At 33.4% G+C, this 22,571-nt stretch overlaps 1 protein-coding gene across 1 annotated transcript in view; it reads left to right on the top strand.

Moving 5' to 3' along the window:
- C1H8orf34 (chromosome 1 C8orf34 homolog) overlaps positions 1 to 22,571 on the top strand; it is a 394,456-nt gene that overhangs the window by 308,657 nt on the left and 63,228 nt on the right. Inside the window, 1 exon segment of the mRNA XM_047524576.1 lies at positions 4,260 to 4,339. Coding sequence (XP_047380532.1) covers positions 4,260 to 4,339 — 80 coding nt within the window.

Raw genomic sequence — 22,571 nt, 5'->3', positions numbered from 1 at the left:
ACTGCTGTTCATCAAAAGATACCAGCAGAAAAGTCACAAAATGGGAAGATGTATTTGCAATGTGTTTGTCACTGACCAAAGATTAATATCCAGAATATGAAGAACACCTACAATTTAATAATAAAGATTAACATAGAAAAATAGGCAACAGACATAAAAAGACATTTCACAGAAGAGGAAATACAAAGGGTCAATGAGTGTATGAAATATATGTCACTACCCTACTACTAACCAGGGAAAAGCAAATTAAGACCATGTTGACGTGTAATTTTATAACCATTTTTTGGCATTGGTTAAGAAAGCTGGTAAAACCAAGTGCTGGTGAAGACATAGCTGAGAGGAAAATTATACATCCCAGAGGGGGTGTAAACAATTTTGGAAATGTTTTCCACTATCTAAAAATCTTGAGCTTTCATAAAAACTGAAACCCAGAAGCTCTATTTCTAGAAAAATGTCTTAGAGAATCGAGTCCTGATGTATGAACAAGTCTCATTGTTATGTTCCCCCTCTGACTATTATGTTCCTTTGCTCTAAGGTCACCCTAAGTGCCCCTGATGTCCTGCCCACAACAATGTTCTTTTTCTCAGGCCTAATCATCTTTTAATTGCTTCATATGTATTTGTTCTTCTCACATGCTTATTGAGATTTTTTTGAGTAGCCTAGCATGCCCAATATAAAAATAATATGAGACAGATCCTGGTTAACAATTTGCCCACTAATTGTTTAAATTCTATGAAAATCATTTTAAGTGATCAATCTATATAGATATATATTCTTTAGCAACTGCATTTACATAATTACTTAGAACTGTAGGGATTTAAATATCTTGGACTATTAAGTAATACATCTAATAATAAATTTTGATTTTTGTAATTTTTTTTTTTCAGAACTGGGGCTTGAATCCAGGGCCTTACACATGCTAGGAAGTTCTCATTCTAGGAAAGTTGAGCTATACCCCCAGCCCTTTTTAAATTTTGAGACAAGGTCTCACTAAGTTGCTGAGGCTGACCCCAAATTTGTGATCTTCCTGATTCTACCTCTCTAGTAGCTGGGATTACAGGTGTGGGCCATTGTGCCTGGCCAGTAATATGTTTTCATTTAAATCTTGCATGCAGTGGCAACAAATAAAAATCATGAAATTTAAGTTCTTTTCTTGAAATACTAAAGTTTTGTATTCTCTGCACTCAAATACTTAGTATACCTGATGAACGAATTCCAAAATAGGAGTTCCTGGTTTAGTACATTCTTTTTTTAAAATTTTCATTGGTCAAATACTAAATAGTGTAGTTGAATATTATTGAATTATCCAAAAGCTGTCATATGACTTTTGTATCAACTGTGTATCCATCTTGAATTTAGCTCAACCTGTGTAAGTATTTCTAAGAAAAAATGTAATTTTGTGCATAAAACACCATGCGACACAAGCGGCAATAGTAAAAATAATGACAGGAAGAAGTTGAATGAAGCTAAACATTGTGATAAACTTTATAGACTTCTAGATTCCTATCATATGCTCAGTCAACTGAGACAAAATTTCTAGTCCAAATGCTAACAGAGAGTCTTATTTTTTAAGAAAATTTTTCCATGCTTCAGTTTCTTTTTTCCCTCGTGTGTTATTTTGTTCTCCTGAATGAGGTGAGGGGAGAAAATCAACTCCACAATATTTGACAAATTTAGTGACTAACTTCCCATCAACTCCTATGTGACTTAAAAAAACTCCAATAATCATTCCCTTGTCTTTGAAAATCATGAATACTTAAAAGATAAATTTCTCTGGAATAACAAAGTTATTTACATATTTGCATGCACTAATTATTGTTAATAAACAAGTACTTAAGAATTCTTAAGGAAAAATGTTGACCCCTTGAGCATTATAAATAAAAGATTTTATGGCGGGTGTGTTGGCACATGGTAGTAATAACAGCAACTTGGGAGGCTGAGGTAGGAAGATCAGGAGTCTGAGGCCAGCCTAAGCAATTTAGTGAGATCCTCAGTGACTTAATGAGATCCTGTCTCAAAATAAGAAATAAAGGTCTGGGAGTGGAGCTCAGTGGTCAAGGACCTCTGGGTTCAATCCCCAGTACCAATCAATGAATAAATAAAACAAAACACTTTATTATCATGATGTCTATTTGCCCTAACTTGCTTGTTAGATCTGTACTCTATCATAAGATTGGTCTCTGTGGCAGGACTCATTTCACTTAATAGCTTCTGATAGGTTCAGATATGTAAATTCTCAAATATTCTGGCAGCGCTTCACAGTTGTCCCTTTGCCCTAATTTCAGTGTGCTTTACCCAGATCACACCAGATACAGCATGGATAAACAGGAAGAATTCAACCCAAACAAGAATAGAGCAAAGTGTAAAACCATGAACTTACCAATACCTTCTCCTTGCAAATATTCTTTGTTAAAAAATCAATACTGTAAATGTGTTCAAATGTATTCCATGAGAATCATAGAAACTTATCTTATTCAACATGTTTTGAAAGTGCTTACTGAAGTGCCTGACATATAGTATTTCCTCAATAAATGACTACACAGAATACCGTAAATAATTGCATGAACGGATTAATACACATATACATAATGAAGCTCTAAAACCCTTCCCTACTTACTGAGAGGAACATGAGAACACATTGAGAGTATTTCTAAGTTTAAAAAAGTCAGCAAAACCCCCAAAAGGATGTTTTTTCTTACCCTATATTAAAAAATAGTTTTGTAACATAGAATAGAACATTTTAATATTATTTTTAAAATCAATATTCCAGTCAAGAATTTCAACACATGAAACAAAAACTAATGAGTGAATTCTAAAGTTACACTAGCATTTGTTCACAGTTCTGTAGAATGTAATTTAGCCTTAGAGAATTTAAATTATTCCTAATTTACATCCTGATTTAAAGAGTCTATTGTCATTCTTACAACTTGGTTTTAGTAGATAGGAGTTCAAGTGTTCTTTGTAAGCGGATTATGATTTTTGAACTTAGTGTAAGTCTCATTATCTGTCTTGATTTTATCATCTAAAATTAGCTTCTTTTTAATGCCGATGTTCTGTTTAGAAGGGTGATAGATAAAATTTTTAAACTTATCTACAAATTGAGAATGTGTATGCTTCTCCCAAAGTCAGTTTTATATGGAGGGCTTTCTGTGTTCTAAAACAAACTCTCATTTTATATCTAGACCAACTCTATGCTATGAAATCAGCAACCTTTCTTCCTGAATATAAAATTCTGAATTATCAGAGATAAAGAGAGCTACAGGATTTAAAAGCTGTAATTATGGATTTGTGCCAAGTTTCCCTTTGTCTCCCTGTTCCTGGTGGCCATTAAGGGTTAGGAGGATTTCAAGCTTTGAATTTCTTCCCAGAGTACAAATTTTATTCAATCAAAAAATGTCTTCATTTGCACATTAATCTAAAAGAAAATCTTATGATTCAGATGGCTCTCTCTCAATATTACTAAATATGAGAAATCAATTTTTAAAACTCATTGGTTTAAAACACCTGCCTCTAAAGGCATTTTATTGTTGGTTCTTTCATAGAAGGACTTAACTTTTAACAAAGGGAAGTTGACAGTATCTGGCAAAGATTATTTATAGATATAAATAATCCATATATCCATCCTTACTACAAAATTCTTTATAACCCACAGAAACTCATGCTGTTATAATTTAACTCAGCAGACATGGAAAAGCTTGCCAAGACTTTATTCACATATTTGAAAATAACTATTCTCCCACCCCTCTATTTAGCTAAATAATCACAACCTCTTGCTCAATACATAAAAATAGAAAATCTACCGCCATTTAATAACATGTACCCTTCTGTGGACTCATCACAAATTTTCATCCTATTTAAGAGAAAACACAAATTGATGCTTAAATTGTGTAACCCTGCGAGAAGACAGTTAATGGATAAAACAAACAAGGAAATATAAAATTACAAAACAGAAAAAAGAACATTAAATATAAATGTGTTCCAACAAGGAGCTGAATAATATGCCATAAAGTGTTGCTTTATTTGCATAACTAAGATAGCTGCAGTTCTTGCAGTGTGCTTTCTAAATTAGAAATACTTACTTTCACAAATTATCTTTAAGCTAAATAAATATCATTCTGATTCTATTTTAACTCACAAACACTGATTTTTGAACAACCAGAGCATTCATTTTAATATCCCTTTCACTAACAGGCTTATGTATCAGAGAATTAATAAGCAATTTGTGACTATAATTTATTCATTTTAATAAATTAAAATAGATTCTTTACCTGGGACTGAAGAAGCACTGATGGATGAGGGTGAAGAATTTGAGAAAGCATCATCTAAATTAGCAGGATCTGTAAGTATATTCATTTACTTATTTTAATCCTCCAAACTAATGTCTATCATGGGAAAATCTAAAAGGACAGCAACATTCTTGAAATTGAAGAATATTTTTTAAATGTGCATGTAGCAGTGTCTATATAGTCAAAAGAAAACTTGCATCAGTGGATGGTCCACTCTTTTTTTTTTTTTTTTTTTTTTAACATATAGCAAGGCTGCATTCAACTGTTTTAGCAATTGCAGAAAACTTGACAGAGATGAGGAAGACTAAGTTCTGGTGTGGGGCTGGGGAGATAGCTCAGCTGGTAGAGTGTTTGCCTTGCAAGCACAAGGCCCTGAGTTCTATCCCCAGTACCAAAAAAAAAAAAAAAAAAAAAAAAAAACCAGTTCTGGTGTGATTGGCTGCTTACTTATGCATAGGGATATTCTAAGGGACTATGTGCTGCCATCTTAAAACTCATTAAATAACTACATGTATCGTATTCGAGAAAAGGTTTTGTTAATCCTGCAAATTTACCTATTACTTCCAGCACACTATTTTAGTTGTGAAGTCCTTGTGATATTTTTGTTAGTCTCTTCATAGGAGTATATTGGAAGAAAACCATTAGGTTTATGATTTTCAATAAAAGTAAAGGCTAAAAGAATAGAGAAAACAAATAACTCTATAAATTATAAAGTCAAGTAAAGATTCTGAGTTGTGATAAAACCCAGGTTAACACAATCTCATGTGATCTTAAACATAATATTTAGACTGTGTGCAGGTAATGCTTCCACATTCTCTGCGTTATTTTGTTTGGGCTACCATAACAAAGTATATGAACTGGGAGCTTAAACAACGGAAATTTATTTCTCACTACTCTGGGAGCAGAAGTCTGAGATAAAGTTTGGGCAGGTACATTTCTTCGGAGGCCTCTTCCTTTGTCTTGTGGATGGCAGACAAGAAGATAGGTCTCCACATCTTCTTCCCTTTGTGCATGTATCTGTCCTAATCTCTTCTTCTCACTAGTAATATTTGTTTTGAGCCCACCCTATTAACCACATTTACCTTAATTACTTCTTTAAAGACCATGTCTTCAAAAATTTTGAGATACTGAACTAGGACTTCAACAAACAAATTTTAGGGGCACACAATTAGGCCCCTAACACTCTGTGATGAAAATACATTATTTAAAACATGTTTTGGATTATAGGGTTTGGCCTAGGGCATCACATTTTCCTATGGATGTCATAATAAATTAATTCTAAAAATGACTGAGGAAATTAAATTGCTTTCTAATTACAGTTTCCCTAAACTTTTTGAAATTTGCATTTCTCTAAATTTTTCTATGTAGTGCTTGTCATGTCTGCTATGCTTTGTTATTTATTTATTTATTTTTGTTTATTATCTATCTCCTTCCACTGTAACATAAGGTCTATAAGGGCAAGAGTTTTTGTCCATTTTTTCCCCACCTGCTCATGATGATAAATGCCCCTCGTGATAATTTGTCATTCATTGTGGTTTGCAAAGGTTTGTTTGACTGTTTTATCATCTGTGAATATCACCAAAGTCCTGATTCCTCCCTCATATCTGAAAAGGTACTATAAGAATCTTTTCCTAATCACTCCCTCAAATCAAGTTATGTCCTGTCCATAGCATTTGTCTTGCTTAATAATACCTAGTAATCCAAAGCTGGTTGGGGGATCAGCTTTAATTGATCAAATTGTCTCCTAGAGATTTTTACTTCTTTCCATGGTGCTTACATAGGTGTTTTCACAGTACAAAAATTTGTGTTAGGTCAATTTTATTTGTTTTCATTTATCATTCTTAAAGTTTTTTTTTCTTAGAAATTCTTCAATTCCTTTAATGTTAAATTACCTGTTTTTATTTATTTTTGAGAATTATTTTTTATTTGTTCTAATTAATTTTACATGACATTAAAATGCATTTTGACACATCACACATAAATGGAGTATACTTTCTCATTCTTCTGGTTGTACAAGGAGTAGGATCACACTGGTCCTGTACTCACATATTCACATAGGGTGATAACGTCAGATTCATTCTGCTATCCTTCCTACACTCCTCTCTCCCTTCACTCCCCTCTGCCTAATGCACAGTATCTCTATTCTTCCTTAGCACCCCCACATTGTGAATTAGCATCTGCATATCAAAGAAAACATTTGACCTTTGGTTTTGGGGGATTGGCTTATTTTGCTTAGCATTCTGTTCTCCATCTCTATCCATTTACCTGTAAATACCATCATTTCATTCTTCTTTGAAGTTGACACATTCCATTGTGAACATATACCACATTTTCTTTATCCATTCATCTGTTGAAGGGCATCTAGGTTGGTTCCACAGTTTGGCTATTGTGAGTTGAGCTGCTATAAACAAACATTGATGTGGCTGCTTTGCTGCAGTATGCTGCCTTTAAGTCCTTTCGGTATAAACTGAGGAGTAGGATAACTGGGTAAAATGGTGGTATCGTTTCAAGTTTTCTGAGGAATCTCCATACTGCTTTCCATAATGGTTGCACCAGTTTGCATTCCCACCAGCAATGTATGAGTGTACTTTTTCTCCCACATTCTTGTCAACCTTTATTGTTGCTTGTATTCTTAATGATTGCCATTCTGACTGGAGTGAGATGATAACTAAGAGCAGTTTTGATTTGCATTTTTTCTAATTGCTCGAGATGTTGAACAACCTTTTTATTTATAATCAAATTACATATTTAAATACTTTTTGGCACTAAGTGGTTAAAAATCATTCATGGAAAAATAAAGATGAGACCCCTGAACAAGGCAATTTCTGGAGAGTAGCTGCTTTTATTATGAGGAAAATATAGATAGAAATATTTGTTTTTTTTAGAATAATGTTATTTTAGATGAAAATTCCCTAAAAATTCATCTGTCATATTTTGGGTATTTTGGGTTTTTAGTCATTCAAGAAGAAAATTGTGACTTTAACTAAATATTAATGAAGAATTGGAACAAAACCAAACTTTTTTTTCTTTATTACTATAAAAAATAGAAAATACTTCAAAGCAAATGTTGAGTCATATCCTGCAAAAATATAAACATACTACAAATACTGAAAACCACTGAGAGTAGTTTCAACACATGCTGTCTCTATTTGGTAACTTTTCCTGTTGGGTATTGTATATTATGAAATAAGCAACAAACTCTTGGAAACTATTTTCTCAAGTGGCTTAATCTGTGCTTTGAAATATTTCTTGAATATTTTATGAATATTTTAGTGAGATAAAGGCAATGTTTTGATTTAAATTTTAATCCTCCCCCAAACAAGAAAGTCATTCTTCTAGAATTTCTCTCTCCCTCTCCTCTGTCTCTGGAATGCCTGTTAGCATACATCTAATCCATGAAGATTAAAGCCAGATTTATCAGGCAAATAAATTTATTAAAAATGAACCAACAAAAAGAAAATCTAAAAAAGAAAATGCTGAGTAGCAGATATTAGTCACAATCATTTTTTTATTGAAAATACAATAGACAATTGCTTTAGACCCATGATTGAGAAAGATCTAATACAAATGAATTTTTAAAAATTTCACAGTTCTTATGGTTTTCTTAATCTTAAAAATTCTCTTTCGTTTTAAAGGTAGTAAATAAACATGGATATAAAGAAAATATAAAAAATAAACAGACATTTGACATTCAATATTTTGTTGACCTTTTTCCTTTGTGAATTATTTATTATATTCCCTGTTCAGTACTGACTAGGTTGTCAAAAGCTGAGTCCCATAAATCTCTGTCATTGGTCATCATTTCTTACTTAAAGTAGAAGAAAAATTAAAGGAAAGTCTCCTGTAGGGAAAGGTTTTCTAAAATGCCCAGCGATTACATTTTTAGTATCTTTTCCTTTGAAGGTTTTTATCTATTTGGGGAGATATGTAAACTTAACTAGAGTGATAGTAGTAATAACTATATCACATATTTGTGTAACACTTTTAAATTATTAAGCACTAAACTATCAGTCATCTCTGATTTTTGCAATTTTGTGATTCATCATGTTGTTCTTGACAACCCTTTTGTGAAGTAATTAGTACTTAGTTTTAGATGAGCATACTAATGTTGCAAAGGATCTTATGTTTTGTCCTGGTTCACATAGACAAGGTGGGATAGAACTCATATTTCCCAGGGCCCAAATATTCTTTGATGGAACTTATCAGGATCCATATATTTATTACTTGTTTAGGTACTAATTCTCTGTTTGGTAACTCATGTAGTAATAAGGATGAGAATGGGCTACAATCAGTAGCCAATATCAAGGGTAGAAATATTCACTAGGTTTAAGAAGATAGTGGAAAAGCAAGAGTTTGAGGTTCTAGGATAAGAAGATAGATTTTTATGAGAGGATGGTAGAAGTAAATACAGAGCATTAAGGATTAGTCTTGCTTCGGTTGTTCACAATTGGAGAGGTCTGAGAAGCCTGGCAGAATCTGAAACTGGGGAATTACTGAGAAGAAAAGCAAACACAAAAAAACTCATGACCAATACATGTTTCCTGGGGCAAAACTGATCCATGTGTTCGACTTCAGTGATTCTGGAATTATCTTGATAAAGTGTCTACTTAGCTAGATTGGAGGTAAAATTTCATTACTTTCAAGTTTGCCCAATATTGTGCTTTGTGGATTAGTTCATAAAACAGTCTGTTGGTTGATGCTGTAGGGCCAAGTGGATGACTTTCCCGTTTACTCTTTTCTGATTCTTTTTACTTCCACTCACAAATAGTGAGGTTTGGACCTGATTATCAAAAGTTGGAATTTCCCACACATGCCACATGTTCTCAGGGTCCCATGCATATGGACTTAAAAATGAATGAATTCGGATAAGAACTAAATGTAGTACTCTTTGGATAATAGCTATAATTGGAAGATTTGAAGATCAACGTTTATGTTCATCTCTCCTGCAACACATAGAACTGACTTACAATTTCAGGGGGGTTTTATAGCAAGGACATTATTCCTAAATGAATTTCTTCATTCTGAAATAATTAGATGAATTGATTTTTGCTAATTTTTAAAAAATCTATTCAGTCAATGCAGTGCATAGGTCAGCAGAGGGTTTCTTCTGTACTTCTTTTTCCTGACTGAATGTTAATTAGCAGCAGAATGGAAGCCTCTTATGTTAAATCCTGGGCACTTTGGGAAGTTATATTAAAAGAGATATTCCACTAGACACAATGAACATTATTACTAAGACAAAGAAAGTTTTGCAATCTGCTGAAATCATATGACTTTTAAAAATATTCAGATTGCACAATTTAAAAAAAAAAAATTTCCTCTCCAGAAGCCTGCATTCTCCTTTCAGACCAAATAGTATGTGCCCCCTTGATTCAATTCTTCTATTCCATTTCTGCTTTTCTAGATCTTTATTCCTTCTTTTGAAAGATGTTCATATATCTACACATTTGAAAGAAATAAAATAGCAAAATGATTACTTAGACTTGATAGCAACATAAAAAAAAATTGTACCATACCTTTCCATTTGAGGAACGGTATGAGGAATTGTGGACCATTAGACTATTTATTTAACTATAAATTTTTTTCTTCTTTTGTGGTATTGGAGATTGAACCCAGAGGTGCTGTACCACTGAGCACACATCCCCAGCCTTTTTCATTTTTTTTTATTTTGAGAGGAGGTCTCCCTAAGTTGCTGGGCCTGACTTCAAATATGTAATGTTCTTGCCTCAGCCTCCCAAGTGGCTGAAATTATAGATGTGAGATTCCTTTTGTAATTCTCACATCATATAGATGTGAGACCCTATGAATTTTGATATCCCTATTTCATGTTTTTTTCACTATTGTTGTTACTTTATACACACATGCTCCATTAAATTTTTGTCTCTTTCATCATTTTCACAACTCAATATTTTATGTTTCTAATCAAATGTCTTCTAATACTTTTCCATATTCAAGTATAACTTTATGGTAAGTAAATTGTTGCACATGTTTTAGAAGATTTATAACCAAGTAAACTAATTTAAATAGTTTGGCAATGGAATTATTGTTGGCTGAATAGGATAGTGAACAAGTTGCAATTTTTCTTGCTTTATATATCTAACGTGGAAAAAGACACACAAATGGGTAACATTTATGGAATTAAGACTAAACATATCTCAATTTGTACTCTTGCAAAGTGAAAAACAAAAGAGATGGATGTTCACTATCATCTCACCAAATAGAAGTCACAAATTATGGTGAATTTTGTGTCTTGAAAGCTCATGTTGACAAATTGTTGGCAGTTAACTGAAGCAATGAATTTTGTGCTAAAGAAAAGTGATTAGTACCCATTTGCTCAACCTTAAAGGTTTTTTACAATTTCTTTTTCCTTTTAGCCCGTGGAATTTCACTTGACTTTTATGACTCATGGGCCTGAGATGCCAATAATATTACTTAGAACTAGGTGCTACAGTAGGCAAGTTATCTAACCAAAGTTTGGAATCTGGTGGAATTTTCTTCCTTTTGACATTTTGGGTCTGTTGATTTCTGACACATTGAGGATGGAAATATTTCCCCAAACCTATGCAAATATTATTTTTTAAACATCTATGAGTTTTAAAAATGTAACTTCTAAATGTCACATTTGCATAGGAAAAAATGGCCTAAGATGGTAAAGTAAGACATAAGTGTTTAAACATTGATTGTAGCTTTGGCAATTAATTAAGTCCCTTTGCATAATTTCACTGCTTCTGCATTAGAAAAGGAAGATATTATTTCTTGAGATCAGCTAAATTCTGCCTTTATTTTTTATGATAATGTGAAGGGAGCTTGACTTAATATGGTCTGATGCACAGCAAGTACCATTGATTTTTAGGAAAAAAAATACCCAAGAAGATGTATGACAACATGCTGGTATTGTCCCATGAACCCAGGAACGATTCCATTGCTTCTTATGAATATGATGAGCTAAAGGGAGAACATTTCTTGACATGAAAACACTGAAAAGGATTTTGCAGTTTGTGCTCATTTTTCTATGAAAGTGAGACTAGCTGCTGCGAATTTTACTTGATTGGTTTATAAACGGACTGAAGAGGAAGAAAAGTAATCTGGATATGGTTGAGTAACAAAATCCTATAGCTCTGATTTTAGGTTGTGCAGTGTGCACTGGGGAATGCATTAGGTTTAATATTCAACCCCTTCACGGAGATGGAAAAGCATTAAGTTCCCCACAACAGAGTTTCCCTCATGTGTTCATCCTCTTCTCAGCTAAGAAAACTTCTTAGAGGATACAAAATGGCTGGGGACAGAGTGCTTTCCTACAGAGGTGTACACATCTGTGGGCTGCTGTCTACCTATCAACCACATTAATCTAACCCAGATCATTTATTTTTTTGCTTGTTGTAAAAAGTGGCCTTATATATAGTTGAGTCTCAGGAATGCGCTGATTCAGAGAAAATATTATATATTCCTGCTATTAGGCTGACCTAACATTATGTATATTAAAAGAAAATTTGGGAAAAATTATCTTCAGAACTTTGTTGAAAGGACGTTCCCTGTGGAGGAGTAGTGAGTGACCATCTCTTTTTAAGATAATGAACTCTTTTTAGAATTGAATGTGAACAGCTTTCCATTCTGCTTTTCTTTATTTTACAAAATGAGCAGATTCTCACATAAACATTTTCATAAACCCAATTATTAGTGCTTCTGCATTATTGGAGCCTTGTCTCTTTTGGTGTCTGTTGAAATAAATGTCTTATTCTCATCTTTTAAAAGTTTAAGACTTTATAATATTGTTGTATTTGAATTAATGTTAGGATAGATATTCCCAGCCAGTTTATTCTAGGATACTGGTGATCAGGAATTGTTGACAGATATGTAGGAACCTCAGTATTACAGCCCCTGGTAACTGGTCGTGGTCTCAGTTCCAAACAAACAGCCTGCTATAGGTGCCTCTGTGTGGTGTATGAATATTAAATTCCTCTGTCTGTTTGAATGTGAAAAATGCTGTAAAACACTGGTTTAGGTTGTTTGTGATTTGAGGCTTGGAAGTAATTCTGTTGCACATGGTGTGATTTTTGTGGACAGGGAGAGCCCTCAAAATTTCTTAAAGGGTCAGAGTATTTTAAAATTCTTGACACATCCCAGAAAAAGTTCATTTGGCTTGTTTATCAGTAATCCAAAACATTTACCAGAAGTGATAATTCTTTAAAAATTTATAAATGAAAACAATAATAAACCCCTCACAGAATTCATTTGTCATATTGATAAATATAAAATGGAATATTTTTGGCCTTTATGTTAGATTTCTTGGTTTATTAGTAAATTTTCTCAATTAATTATGAATTGTTTTTACATATATTCTTTAAATCTATGTATTTCATTTTTTATGAATTGTTTTTCTGGGTTGACTTTGTTCATATTCATTATGCTACAAATAGTGTTGCAAGTATTTTCAGTAATTTTTCTTTTGCCTTTTAATGTTTATGATAGTTTTTATTTATATAAAACTGTAATTTTATTTTTTATGATTTCTTTCATTTCTTTTTTACATCGTTTACCCTCTCCAAATTTAGATAAAAATCTGCCTAAATTTCTTTAAATTTTTTCTTTGAGCTTGTCAATCAATTTTGAGTTTATTTCATTAGTCTTTTTGAGGCAAAAATCTAGCAATAGATTTTCAAATAAAATTTTTTTCTGGCATTTCTTTTTGAAAATGCATCAGTGTTAGTTTTTTGTCACCGTAACAAAAACCTGAGATAAATCACCTTAAGAAGGGAGAAAATTTTATTGGCTCACAGTTTTAGAGGTTTTGCTCCATATTTGCATGGTCCCATTTCTTTGGGCCTTTGGTTCCTTGGGTCCCACCAGTACATCACAATGGAAGCTTGTGGTGGAATAAGTTCATTCACCTAATTGTGGCCAAGAAGCAAACAATGAGACAGGAAGGGGCCAGGATCTCAATATCCCCTTCAAGGGCACATCCCCAGTGACCTAATTCCTTCCACCAAGCCCCACCTAAAGGTACTACCACCTCCCAATTGCTCCATGGACTGGGGACTGAGCCTTCAACACATGGATGTTTAGGAGACATTCAAAATCCAAATGATAACAACATCTCTTCCTTATTAGTTTGGACTTAAAACAAAAAATTTTCATTTGTCACATAGAACAATGTTTGAATTTGAAGTTTTTTTATTATATAGAACAATGTCATAACTAACACTTATTGAACCTTATTTTTGGTCAAATACTTTACAAACATTATCCTATTTCCAACAGATCTTAATTGCTACTCGACATATATAGGAAAACTAAAATTGAGAGTGATATGATAACTCGTTCACAGTCCCTCAGTTTGCACACCAAGGAGCCAGATCACATCCCTTATTCCCAAGGTGGTCCAAATCTAGCTTCTATGAACTTAATCTATCATCTGGACTGTGGAGAGTTGACCTCTGTTAACGTGTGTGCTATTTGTTTTATTGTAGCTTTATGTGTTTAATATAAAATAGATAAAACCTTCCCTAGCAGAGTCAAAGAATTGAACCATCTTATTCATTATCTTATCCCTAAAACATGACTTTTTGTGATTTAAAAAAAAAATATAGGATTAGTTCAAGAGAAGCTTTGTGAGTTTTTTGCTAGAATATAGGAAAATACTCATTAGTTATAGAAGTTAATTTGGGTCGTTTAAGTAAAAAGTATTTCATGTAGTGATTTTTGCAGTTTCTGAAATAAAGCTTAAATAATATTCATAAGAATCTCATAATATAGAGATGGAATTTAAATCTTAACTTCCAATTATGTTGTTCAGTATGATTGAAACAAGCTTCTTGGGTAAAAAGAAGTGATATATAAACAAATATCTCTCTGTGATGTAAAACCTAGAAAAAAATTGTGTCTCATAAGAATTATGATTCAGATGTCTTTATTTATTTTCCTTAAATTTGAATTTCTGGAACTTCCTCATTTTCTCTTTAAGTTTCACTGATCTTTTAAAAAATGTTTATTAAGAAAGTAGTTTCATTTCGGAAGGTAGGACATTCCAAATATAAATATAACATTCCCAAATTTATAGATTTAACTCTATGATATTTGTTTTGCCTTTATGTCTCAAAAACAAATAAAATAATTAAGCATATAAGTACTTCATCCTTGATTCTTTTTGAAATATATTTTTAATATGTTGAGATAATATTCTCATAATAAAATAATTTTCTTTAAAAAAAAGAAAGTAGTTACAGGGGTTGGGGTTGTGATAGAGTGCCTGCCTCGCATGTGTGAGACACTTGGTTTGAGTCTCAGCACTCCATGTAAATAAATGAATAAAATAAAGGTTCATCAACATCTGAAAGAAAATAGATTTAAAAAAAAAGTATTTGCAGTCCATTAGTAAGAACAGAAGCATTCCTAGACAGGAAATTTCTGAAAGTCACTTTATCAATGAAAAAAATATAAAGAACTTTGTACCTGAGGAGATTGATGTCAAGAAAGTAGGATAAAGAATTAGCAGATACCTGTACTTGGAGACCACAAAAGTGGAGAAATCGTCATGTTGTCTATCTTTTGAGGAGGAAGAGACAAAAATATCAAAAATCGAAGGGACTGCCACTGAAAGATAGAAAAAATGAAAGCAAACAGTATGTGGAACCTGGAAGTACAAGTCCTGACAGGAGGCCATTTCTTCACACTTGGTGTCCTGTGGTTCTACCACTCGAGGCCAAGTTAGTGATCACCATGGGGGAGATCAATACTGCTTTGGTGAATTTGCCTCCCTAGCTGTCATTTCTAGTAGACGACAGGATGAATGAAGACACCTGGACATTAATTTTGCATGAAATATTTTCCATGCCCAACATAGCCTGTCTCCATGATTCAAATTCCTTTCTCCTTGTAATGCTTTTTTTTTCTGGTGGATGAACTCCATCCCCACTTCTATAGTAAACTTCTTACCAGAGAATACCACAGGATACCACCATTATTTCTTTCAGTCAAGTAATCTACGAAGATGGGGATCCTCCTGGATCCTTCCTTCTGCTTCAACCCAGGGTCCTGGCAGTAACGCTCATCATTTTAATGCCTCCACACACTCCATTGGAATTTGTCCACACAACTATCCATCCCAGGAATTCCCATTTAGTGTATAATGAAGTCCATGCCCCTACTGGGGGTCATATTTTCTTCTTGTGATTCACTGCTATAGATAGTGATAGATAGATAGAAGGGGAAATTAATTGGGAATGGCTCATGGCTTTGCCAGACTATAAATACCTTAAGAACAGGAACTCTGGTTGTAACTATGTGAAATTTATTAGCTTTACTTACATTAACTTATTTAAAGTTGCACAATCACTTTGTGAGATAAGTGTGTTTACCTCCTCTTTTAGATGGAGAAATTAAATTTACAGAAACTCACACCAGCTAATGGTAGAAATGTGATTGGTGTGTCACAATCCAAAGCCTCAGAGATTCACTCTGAGGGCCCTACTGGGATTCAGATGATCACTTTCCACTGTTTGGGGAGGCCAATGAGTATGTGCTTGTGTTATTGGAAACATATCCAGGTCTCTCCTCCCCTTTCACCAGAGCAGTTCCAACAGTATCTGTTTTATACACAAGTTTCGTGTATATAATTCGTTTTGAAAATGAGAATTATCCTTCTATATATGAACTTCAAACTTATTATTCAGATTATTCTGAACATTGAGTATTTTTTGATCAAGCCCTAAGACTACATACAGTTTTCTGCTCCTTCTGCATCATGCAAATATTTTTTTTTAATTAATCATGCACCCTTAGGTCGTAATGACTTAGAGAACAGCAAAAATATTTTTTTTCAAGGAAATTTATTTTGGAGATTTTTGAAAGCCTTTAAAATCCTGGAAAATCATGTTTCTTTTTGTGGAGTAACAATCATATCCAATTATATTAAAAGTTTGTTAAACTTTTTCAGGACTGATAAAATTTGACATAGGATGCTATGGTTACAGTTTCTTATTTAAATTATTTGCAAGTATGTTTGACAAATTCAGACTTTACAGATTTAACTGGGTATTTGATTGCATCTTTGAATGACTTCAACTTGAAAGAAAGGAAAAAGGGGAAAAAACACAAAGAAACAAGTTATCATGAAAGAATAGTTGTTAGAAATTCATGAGAAAGTGTTTTATACTCAAAGTGGACCTTAGGAAGTTCTGTTACTTTCACTTTTAAAGGACATAAAATTTTAACTTTAACTATATTACTCTATCTATCTATCTACCTATCTATCTATCATCTATCTATATGGTGCTACTGGGGATTGAACCAAGGGTCTTGCACATGCTAGGCAAGCATTTAACCACTGAGCCACATCCCTATCCCCAATCTAAATTTTTGAAACACCAATTTCTTTGTTCCTTTCTTTTGTGGAACTGCTAGTTATTTAAACTCCATCCTGGATGCTTGTTCTACAGCATGGAATTAGTTGATGAACTCAGGTTCCGCAATACCTCGGTAGCATTTAGGAAAATCTCCTATTCCACTGTTGACTGTTTCCTACTGAGGCTAGAGTCCTCCATTTCTTTGACTAGTGACTTTTTCAGACAACTGTTGACATAAAAGGAAAGCAAAGAAACTTAACAAATCATCTTTTGTATATTGGAAATTCAAGCATGATGTATTCATTTTATCTGTGGTTTCAAGAATTTGCTCAACCATGATGTGCAAATGCCAAGTAAATAGATTTTTGATGTGTTTTCACACAGTCAGTAAAATAGACTGTAACAAGGCACACTTTGTCTTTCTGTGTCTCTGAGGCTGTTTGTTAAAAATTAGTAATGTCTATATATGCATTTCAGCTTATTAAATACTTTTATATTATTTAAATGAACCTGGAACTAAGTATTGTTGTTTTCTCCACTCTAAAGATATAAAAAGACACGCATAAAGAACTTATCACTTCAAATTAATAGAACTATAATTCCTTCAGGCTTATTCTGAATGTTCTTTAAAATTTTAGCAAATAGATGGCAGTGTAGCTTGCAAAATCATCAATCTAATTTTTTACCCCTGTTTGATGTAAGTCCAGAGATTTCCATGATGTAGATTCTTGATTATTGACACAAAGATATTTTTACCAATAATATATTAAAGAATAGAATTTGTACAACAATGAGTCATATTCATCTCAAGTTATTCAGCACCTTGCACAGTGTCAAGAAAATGAGGTGCTCAAGAAAGGTTTGGTGCATTGAACTGGAAGGGGAAAAAAATCACTCTAGAACACTTAGGTGTTCTTTTATTTACTAACATGTTTCCAAAATGGCTATTGTCTTAAATGGAATATAAATTCTGTACTTCAAAAATAATATTATGATTCTTTTAACTGCAACCTGCAACTCCAATGTCTTAGATAACTTCTAAGTCTGCTGGAGTCTGTTTATTAAGCTGGGGATTATGGGATGATATGGGTCTGAATAATTTCCATTTTGTGTTCTTAATCTTTTTAGAAATTTTGTTTTTCATCTAATTAAATAAGAGAAACACCAAATCCAATGTCTGACTATGACATGATATTACTATTGTTCTGTGACTATTGAATCAGTGTAACTATAAGCAATGGGGTTTAGGTTTACTGAAGTTTACAATAAAAAGTAGAAGTTCCCATATATGTAAGACACATAAAACATGCTTCTAGAATAGATTTAGAAAACAGGCTTCCCAAAACAAGCTTGAGAGCTCCCCTCAGGCAAAATATACTTAAAGCGATCTTATGAACTCTGATTTGAGGAAAAAGAAAGTGCTTCATATCTTCAAACTCTTCATCTACTGCTTCCTCCATATTCTGTCATTATTAGAAAACTATTATTCTCCCAGACATGTTACTCATCTTTGTATATAAATACTCATTATTTTCTCATGACACAGTTAAAAGACATAGTATCATGTTTATCCTTTTTCTCCATTGCAACTTTCTGATCATTCATTTTCAACTCTAAATAAAAATTCTTCTAACATTTATATTATCTAACATAATGTCAGTTTATCACTTATCTTAGTCTATTTTGTGCTGCTGGGTAATTTACAATGAACAGAAGTTTATTTGACTCATGACTCACATCTAGAGACTGAGGGGCTAGTGTATAATAAAGGCCTTTGTGCCGGATTGCCCCATGGTCAAAGGCAGAAATGCAATAGGGAGAGTGAGGGAGAGAGAGAGAGAAGGAGAGAGAGAGAGAGAGAGAGAGAGAGAGAGAGAGAGAGAGAGAGAGAGAGAGAGAGAGAGAGAGAGAGAGAGAGGTGTGGGGGGCTGACTTAGTTTTTTATAAGGAACCAACTCCTATGATAACCCAGTCCCATGGTAATGCAGAACCTTCATGACCTCATTCCTCTCATTAGGTCTTATTTCCCAACAGTGTTGCTGTGGGGGCTAAGTTTCTAACTCTTGCTTACTTGCTTTTTGGGAGATGTATTCAAAACACAGCACCATTCACACTCCTCATTCATTGAGAACTTTTTTCATGATGCAACTAATTAATTTTCAAAATTTCTTTAGATTTGACTCTTCAGTAACCTCCACCAAGCATCTGACATCTAAGGTCACAGCTTGAACCTTAGCATAACCTAGTTCTGTTCTACCTCCAGTGGCCATTCTCTAACAATAACACTCTCCTTCCATTTTCTCATTCCCTTAGCTCCACTATTCTCTTCTTTGACTTAAGAGTTCCAGGGCCTGAGTCACTTCCTCCTTATATACCTTATCTAATGAAGACTTTAGTAGTGTATCTTATCAATCCCTTGCCCTAGTCTTCCTTTGATACTAATGCTCAGTTTTAATTTTTCCTTAATTTTCTATCTCTTTCTCCATTCCAACTAATCCAAACCAGACCCTAGACTCCTGCTTCTTAAGATAATAAACAATATGAAAACCAAACAAACAAAGATCTAGTAAGCAAATAAAACCAACCAAACAAACTTGGGTCTATCAGGCTTGAAGTCCTTCAACATCCCATAAGCCTATGCTCATCTGTATGAACAGCCTCTTTCCTTTATTGTCATCCAGTTGCAGAAGAGAGGTTTGAATGATCCTTTTCCAGGATTGCTGTTAATAATTCTTTACTATTTTAAAAAACATACTTTTTCCTTTTACTATATTTCCATACCTCCCTTCATACTTTCCTGAAGACTCTAAACATTTTCAAGCATCTTTCATTAGGAAACAAATATGTAAATGATTTCATGTTCCACTGTTAGCTGCTATTGTTTCCACCCCTGACCTTTACATCATGATTTTAGAAAGAAGAGACTCTGCTTCTGCTATGGCCTGTGTTCCCCAAAATCACATGTTGAAGCTTAATCACCAATGTGATAGGATGAAGAGCTGGGGCCTCCAGGAGAGGATCAATTAATGAGGGTGGAGTCCCCATGAATGGGACCAGGAAACTTATAAAAGGGATTGAGGGAGTGGGTTTGCTCTTTCCATCTCTTCTGCCTCACGAGGACCCAGAATTCATCCTCTTTAGAGGATATAGCAACTAGGCGCCATCTTAGAAGCAAAGAACAAGTGCCTCAACAGACACTGAACCTATTGGTGCCTTGGTCTAGGACTTCCTAGCCTCCAGAAGGGTGAGTAAATATATTTCTGTTCTTTATAAATGATCGAATCTCAGATATTTTCTTATAGCAGAGTAATAGAGTTTCCTTTGAACTCATTCTTTTTTTTTTTTGGTACCACAGATTGAACAGGAGGTCCTTAACCACTGAGTCCCATCCCAAGCCATTTTTATTTTTTATTTTGAGGCAGGGTCTTGCTAAGTTGCTTAGGGTCTCACTAAGTTATTGAACTTGTGATCCTTCTGCCTCATCTTTTCCAGTTGCTGGGATTACAGGCATGCGCAGCTGCACTGTATATATATTAATTTTTAATCCATTGAAAAAGTGAAAATGTATTCTTTAACATCCAAATCCAATGAACTTCTTTCAGCCTTCACTGTATGTAATTCTTTTGGGAAATGGATGTGCTTGACTACCACCTCTTTCCTCCTAAAGTTCTGTTTTTGTTTGTTATCTGACTCCTTTCTCTTCTTATTATCCAACTTCCAGACCATCAGTTCTTATCCCTCTCTGCTGCTGACCCCTTGAATGTTTGTATTACCAATGCTGCTTTTTACTTCTCTTCTCATCTTGTCACTCTTGTCTGAGTGATATCATTCATACCCACAACTTCTATTCATTTAGTCCAACTCTCTTTTCTGGATATCTCCTTGAGGTTCAGGATTATATACACCAAACCAAACCAAACCAAAAAACCACCAGCAATGAAGAAGAAGAAGGAAAAGGAGGAGGAGGAGGAGGAGGAGAAGGAGGAGGAGAAGAAGAAGAAGAACAACAACAAAAACAACACAGAACCTTTTCACTACTGTCCTATGACCTTTTGGATATTGAAATGTCAAAGCTGAAATTCTTTTAACTTAATGTTTTAGCTTTAACACATTAAGTCCCAAGTTTCCAGTTCCATTAATATTTTAACAAATTTAACACAGGTGCATTATATGTAAATTAATATTAGTTAATTTTATAATTATTATGGCAATTATATTCTTATTATTACTATTATAAATCTATATTATAATTTATAAAGCTTGTAAATATAATTTATAATTTATAATTTATATATTTATAAATCTATAAAGCTATATTATATATTACATACTATCTGTAAGTTTTTACAAGGGTTCCATGGTCTAATTAAAAGTTCTCACCATATCTTATCCAAACCATTTTCAAACTTATCTCTATATCTTCAGACTTTTTCTCCTTTGACTTGTTCTATTAAAAACTAAGCAGATAATTCTAGATTAAAAATCTGACCATGTTGTACTTGTCCCTCCAGTCATTATGAATGGTTTGCTATCCTTGGAATCACAGTGGTTAATTTCAAGCTTCCATACTTAGGTATTCTATATTCCCACTTCACAGGAAATATTCTTAGTCCCCTGAAAATCTCCATCTTCTATTAGTGTTAAGCTTCCTAAATCCTTTCCTGAATTTCTTTGCATATATATTTCTTCTATGCTCCAATTGCTGTTGCATTACTTTGCTTACTTCAATCTCATGTGCTGTGATTTCTGAAGGAACTTTGTTACTAATCTATTTCAGTCTATTGGATTCTGACTCCTTGAGATTAGGAAATGGTCTTATTTATTTTCACTCCACAGCCTAGTTATGCTTACAAATGAATGAATGGTACATCGGTCTCTGGAAATAAGAGTCTATTATGTCATTGTTGATGATGTTACCTGAGTGTAAGTAAGTCTTCGTGTTGCTTCATATCATGAAGTCTGTGGCTATCATGTTCAAGTATAGACAAGTTCAGAGGATATACATTCAGGCAGAAATGGAAAAAAAAAAAAATCCAACAGTTCCCTGATATCCAAGATAGAGGCCTAAAATCTGCCTTTTGCTTCTTTGAATTAGTCAATAAATCAAGAATTTAATCAATAAATATTTGTCTAGTCATTGTATCAAGTGCTGTGGAGAATATAAAAACATGGTGGGTATAATTTCTATTATCAAATCTTGTATCCTAATCATAGGTTGATTCACTAGAAATCAGTTAAATTAACATACAATGTAGTTTGGAATGAATCAAAATAAATAAACTATTAAAAAATCATACAATGTAGACAAATAATACGAGTTGTAAAATGACTGACGTTTACTGATTTTCTTTCAGTGTGCCAGTTGTGATGCTAAATGTTCTCATATAACTTGTATAATTTATAATTTTCATGCCAAACCATGATATCATGTTCATTAATGAATAAATTAATAATAATTAATAATTAAATGTTAATTAGAGTTTCTTAAGGGCATGACTTATAAGTGTTTTCATGAAAATTTGAACCCATGCAATCTGCTTACCAGCTCTCTAGAGTCCAATACCATCGAGATTTAAAGGTAAAAATGAAGGATTAAGACAAATGTTACTACAAAACACTAATGTAGACTTAAAAGATAATAAAGAACTCTTAAGAAAATGGAATTGAGGAATATCTTATATGTTGAAAAAAATTTTAATGTACTAAGAGAAGAGGTGAAACAGCAGGTGAGAAAGAGACATGGGGGATCCTTGGAATTTAGAAAAAAAATGACTTTATTGCAGTCATAGAAACCTGCATGGTGGTAGCAGATAGTTTGTGTTTCAGAACAACTCAGGCCTAGTGTATGAGGTCCAGCCTCAAGGTGCCATGAGACCAAAACAGAGAGACAGACAAATCTAGAGTTGCACCAAGTGCAATTTATTGAGGGACTTACTGATAAGAG

Source organism: Sciurus carolinensis, chromosome 1 (genome assembly GCF_902686445.1).
Source record: "Sciurus carolinensis chromosome 1, mSciCar1.2, whole genome shotgun sequence".
Lineage (NCBI taxonomy): Eukaryota > Metazoa > Chordata > Mammalia > Rodentia > Sciuridae > Sciurus > Sciurus carolinensis.
This window is presented reverse-complemented; position numbering and strand designations above follow the sequence as displayed.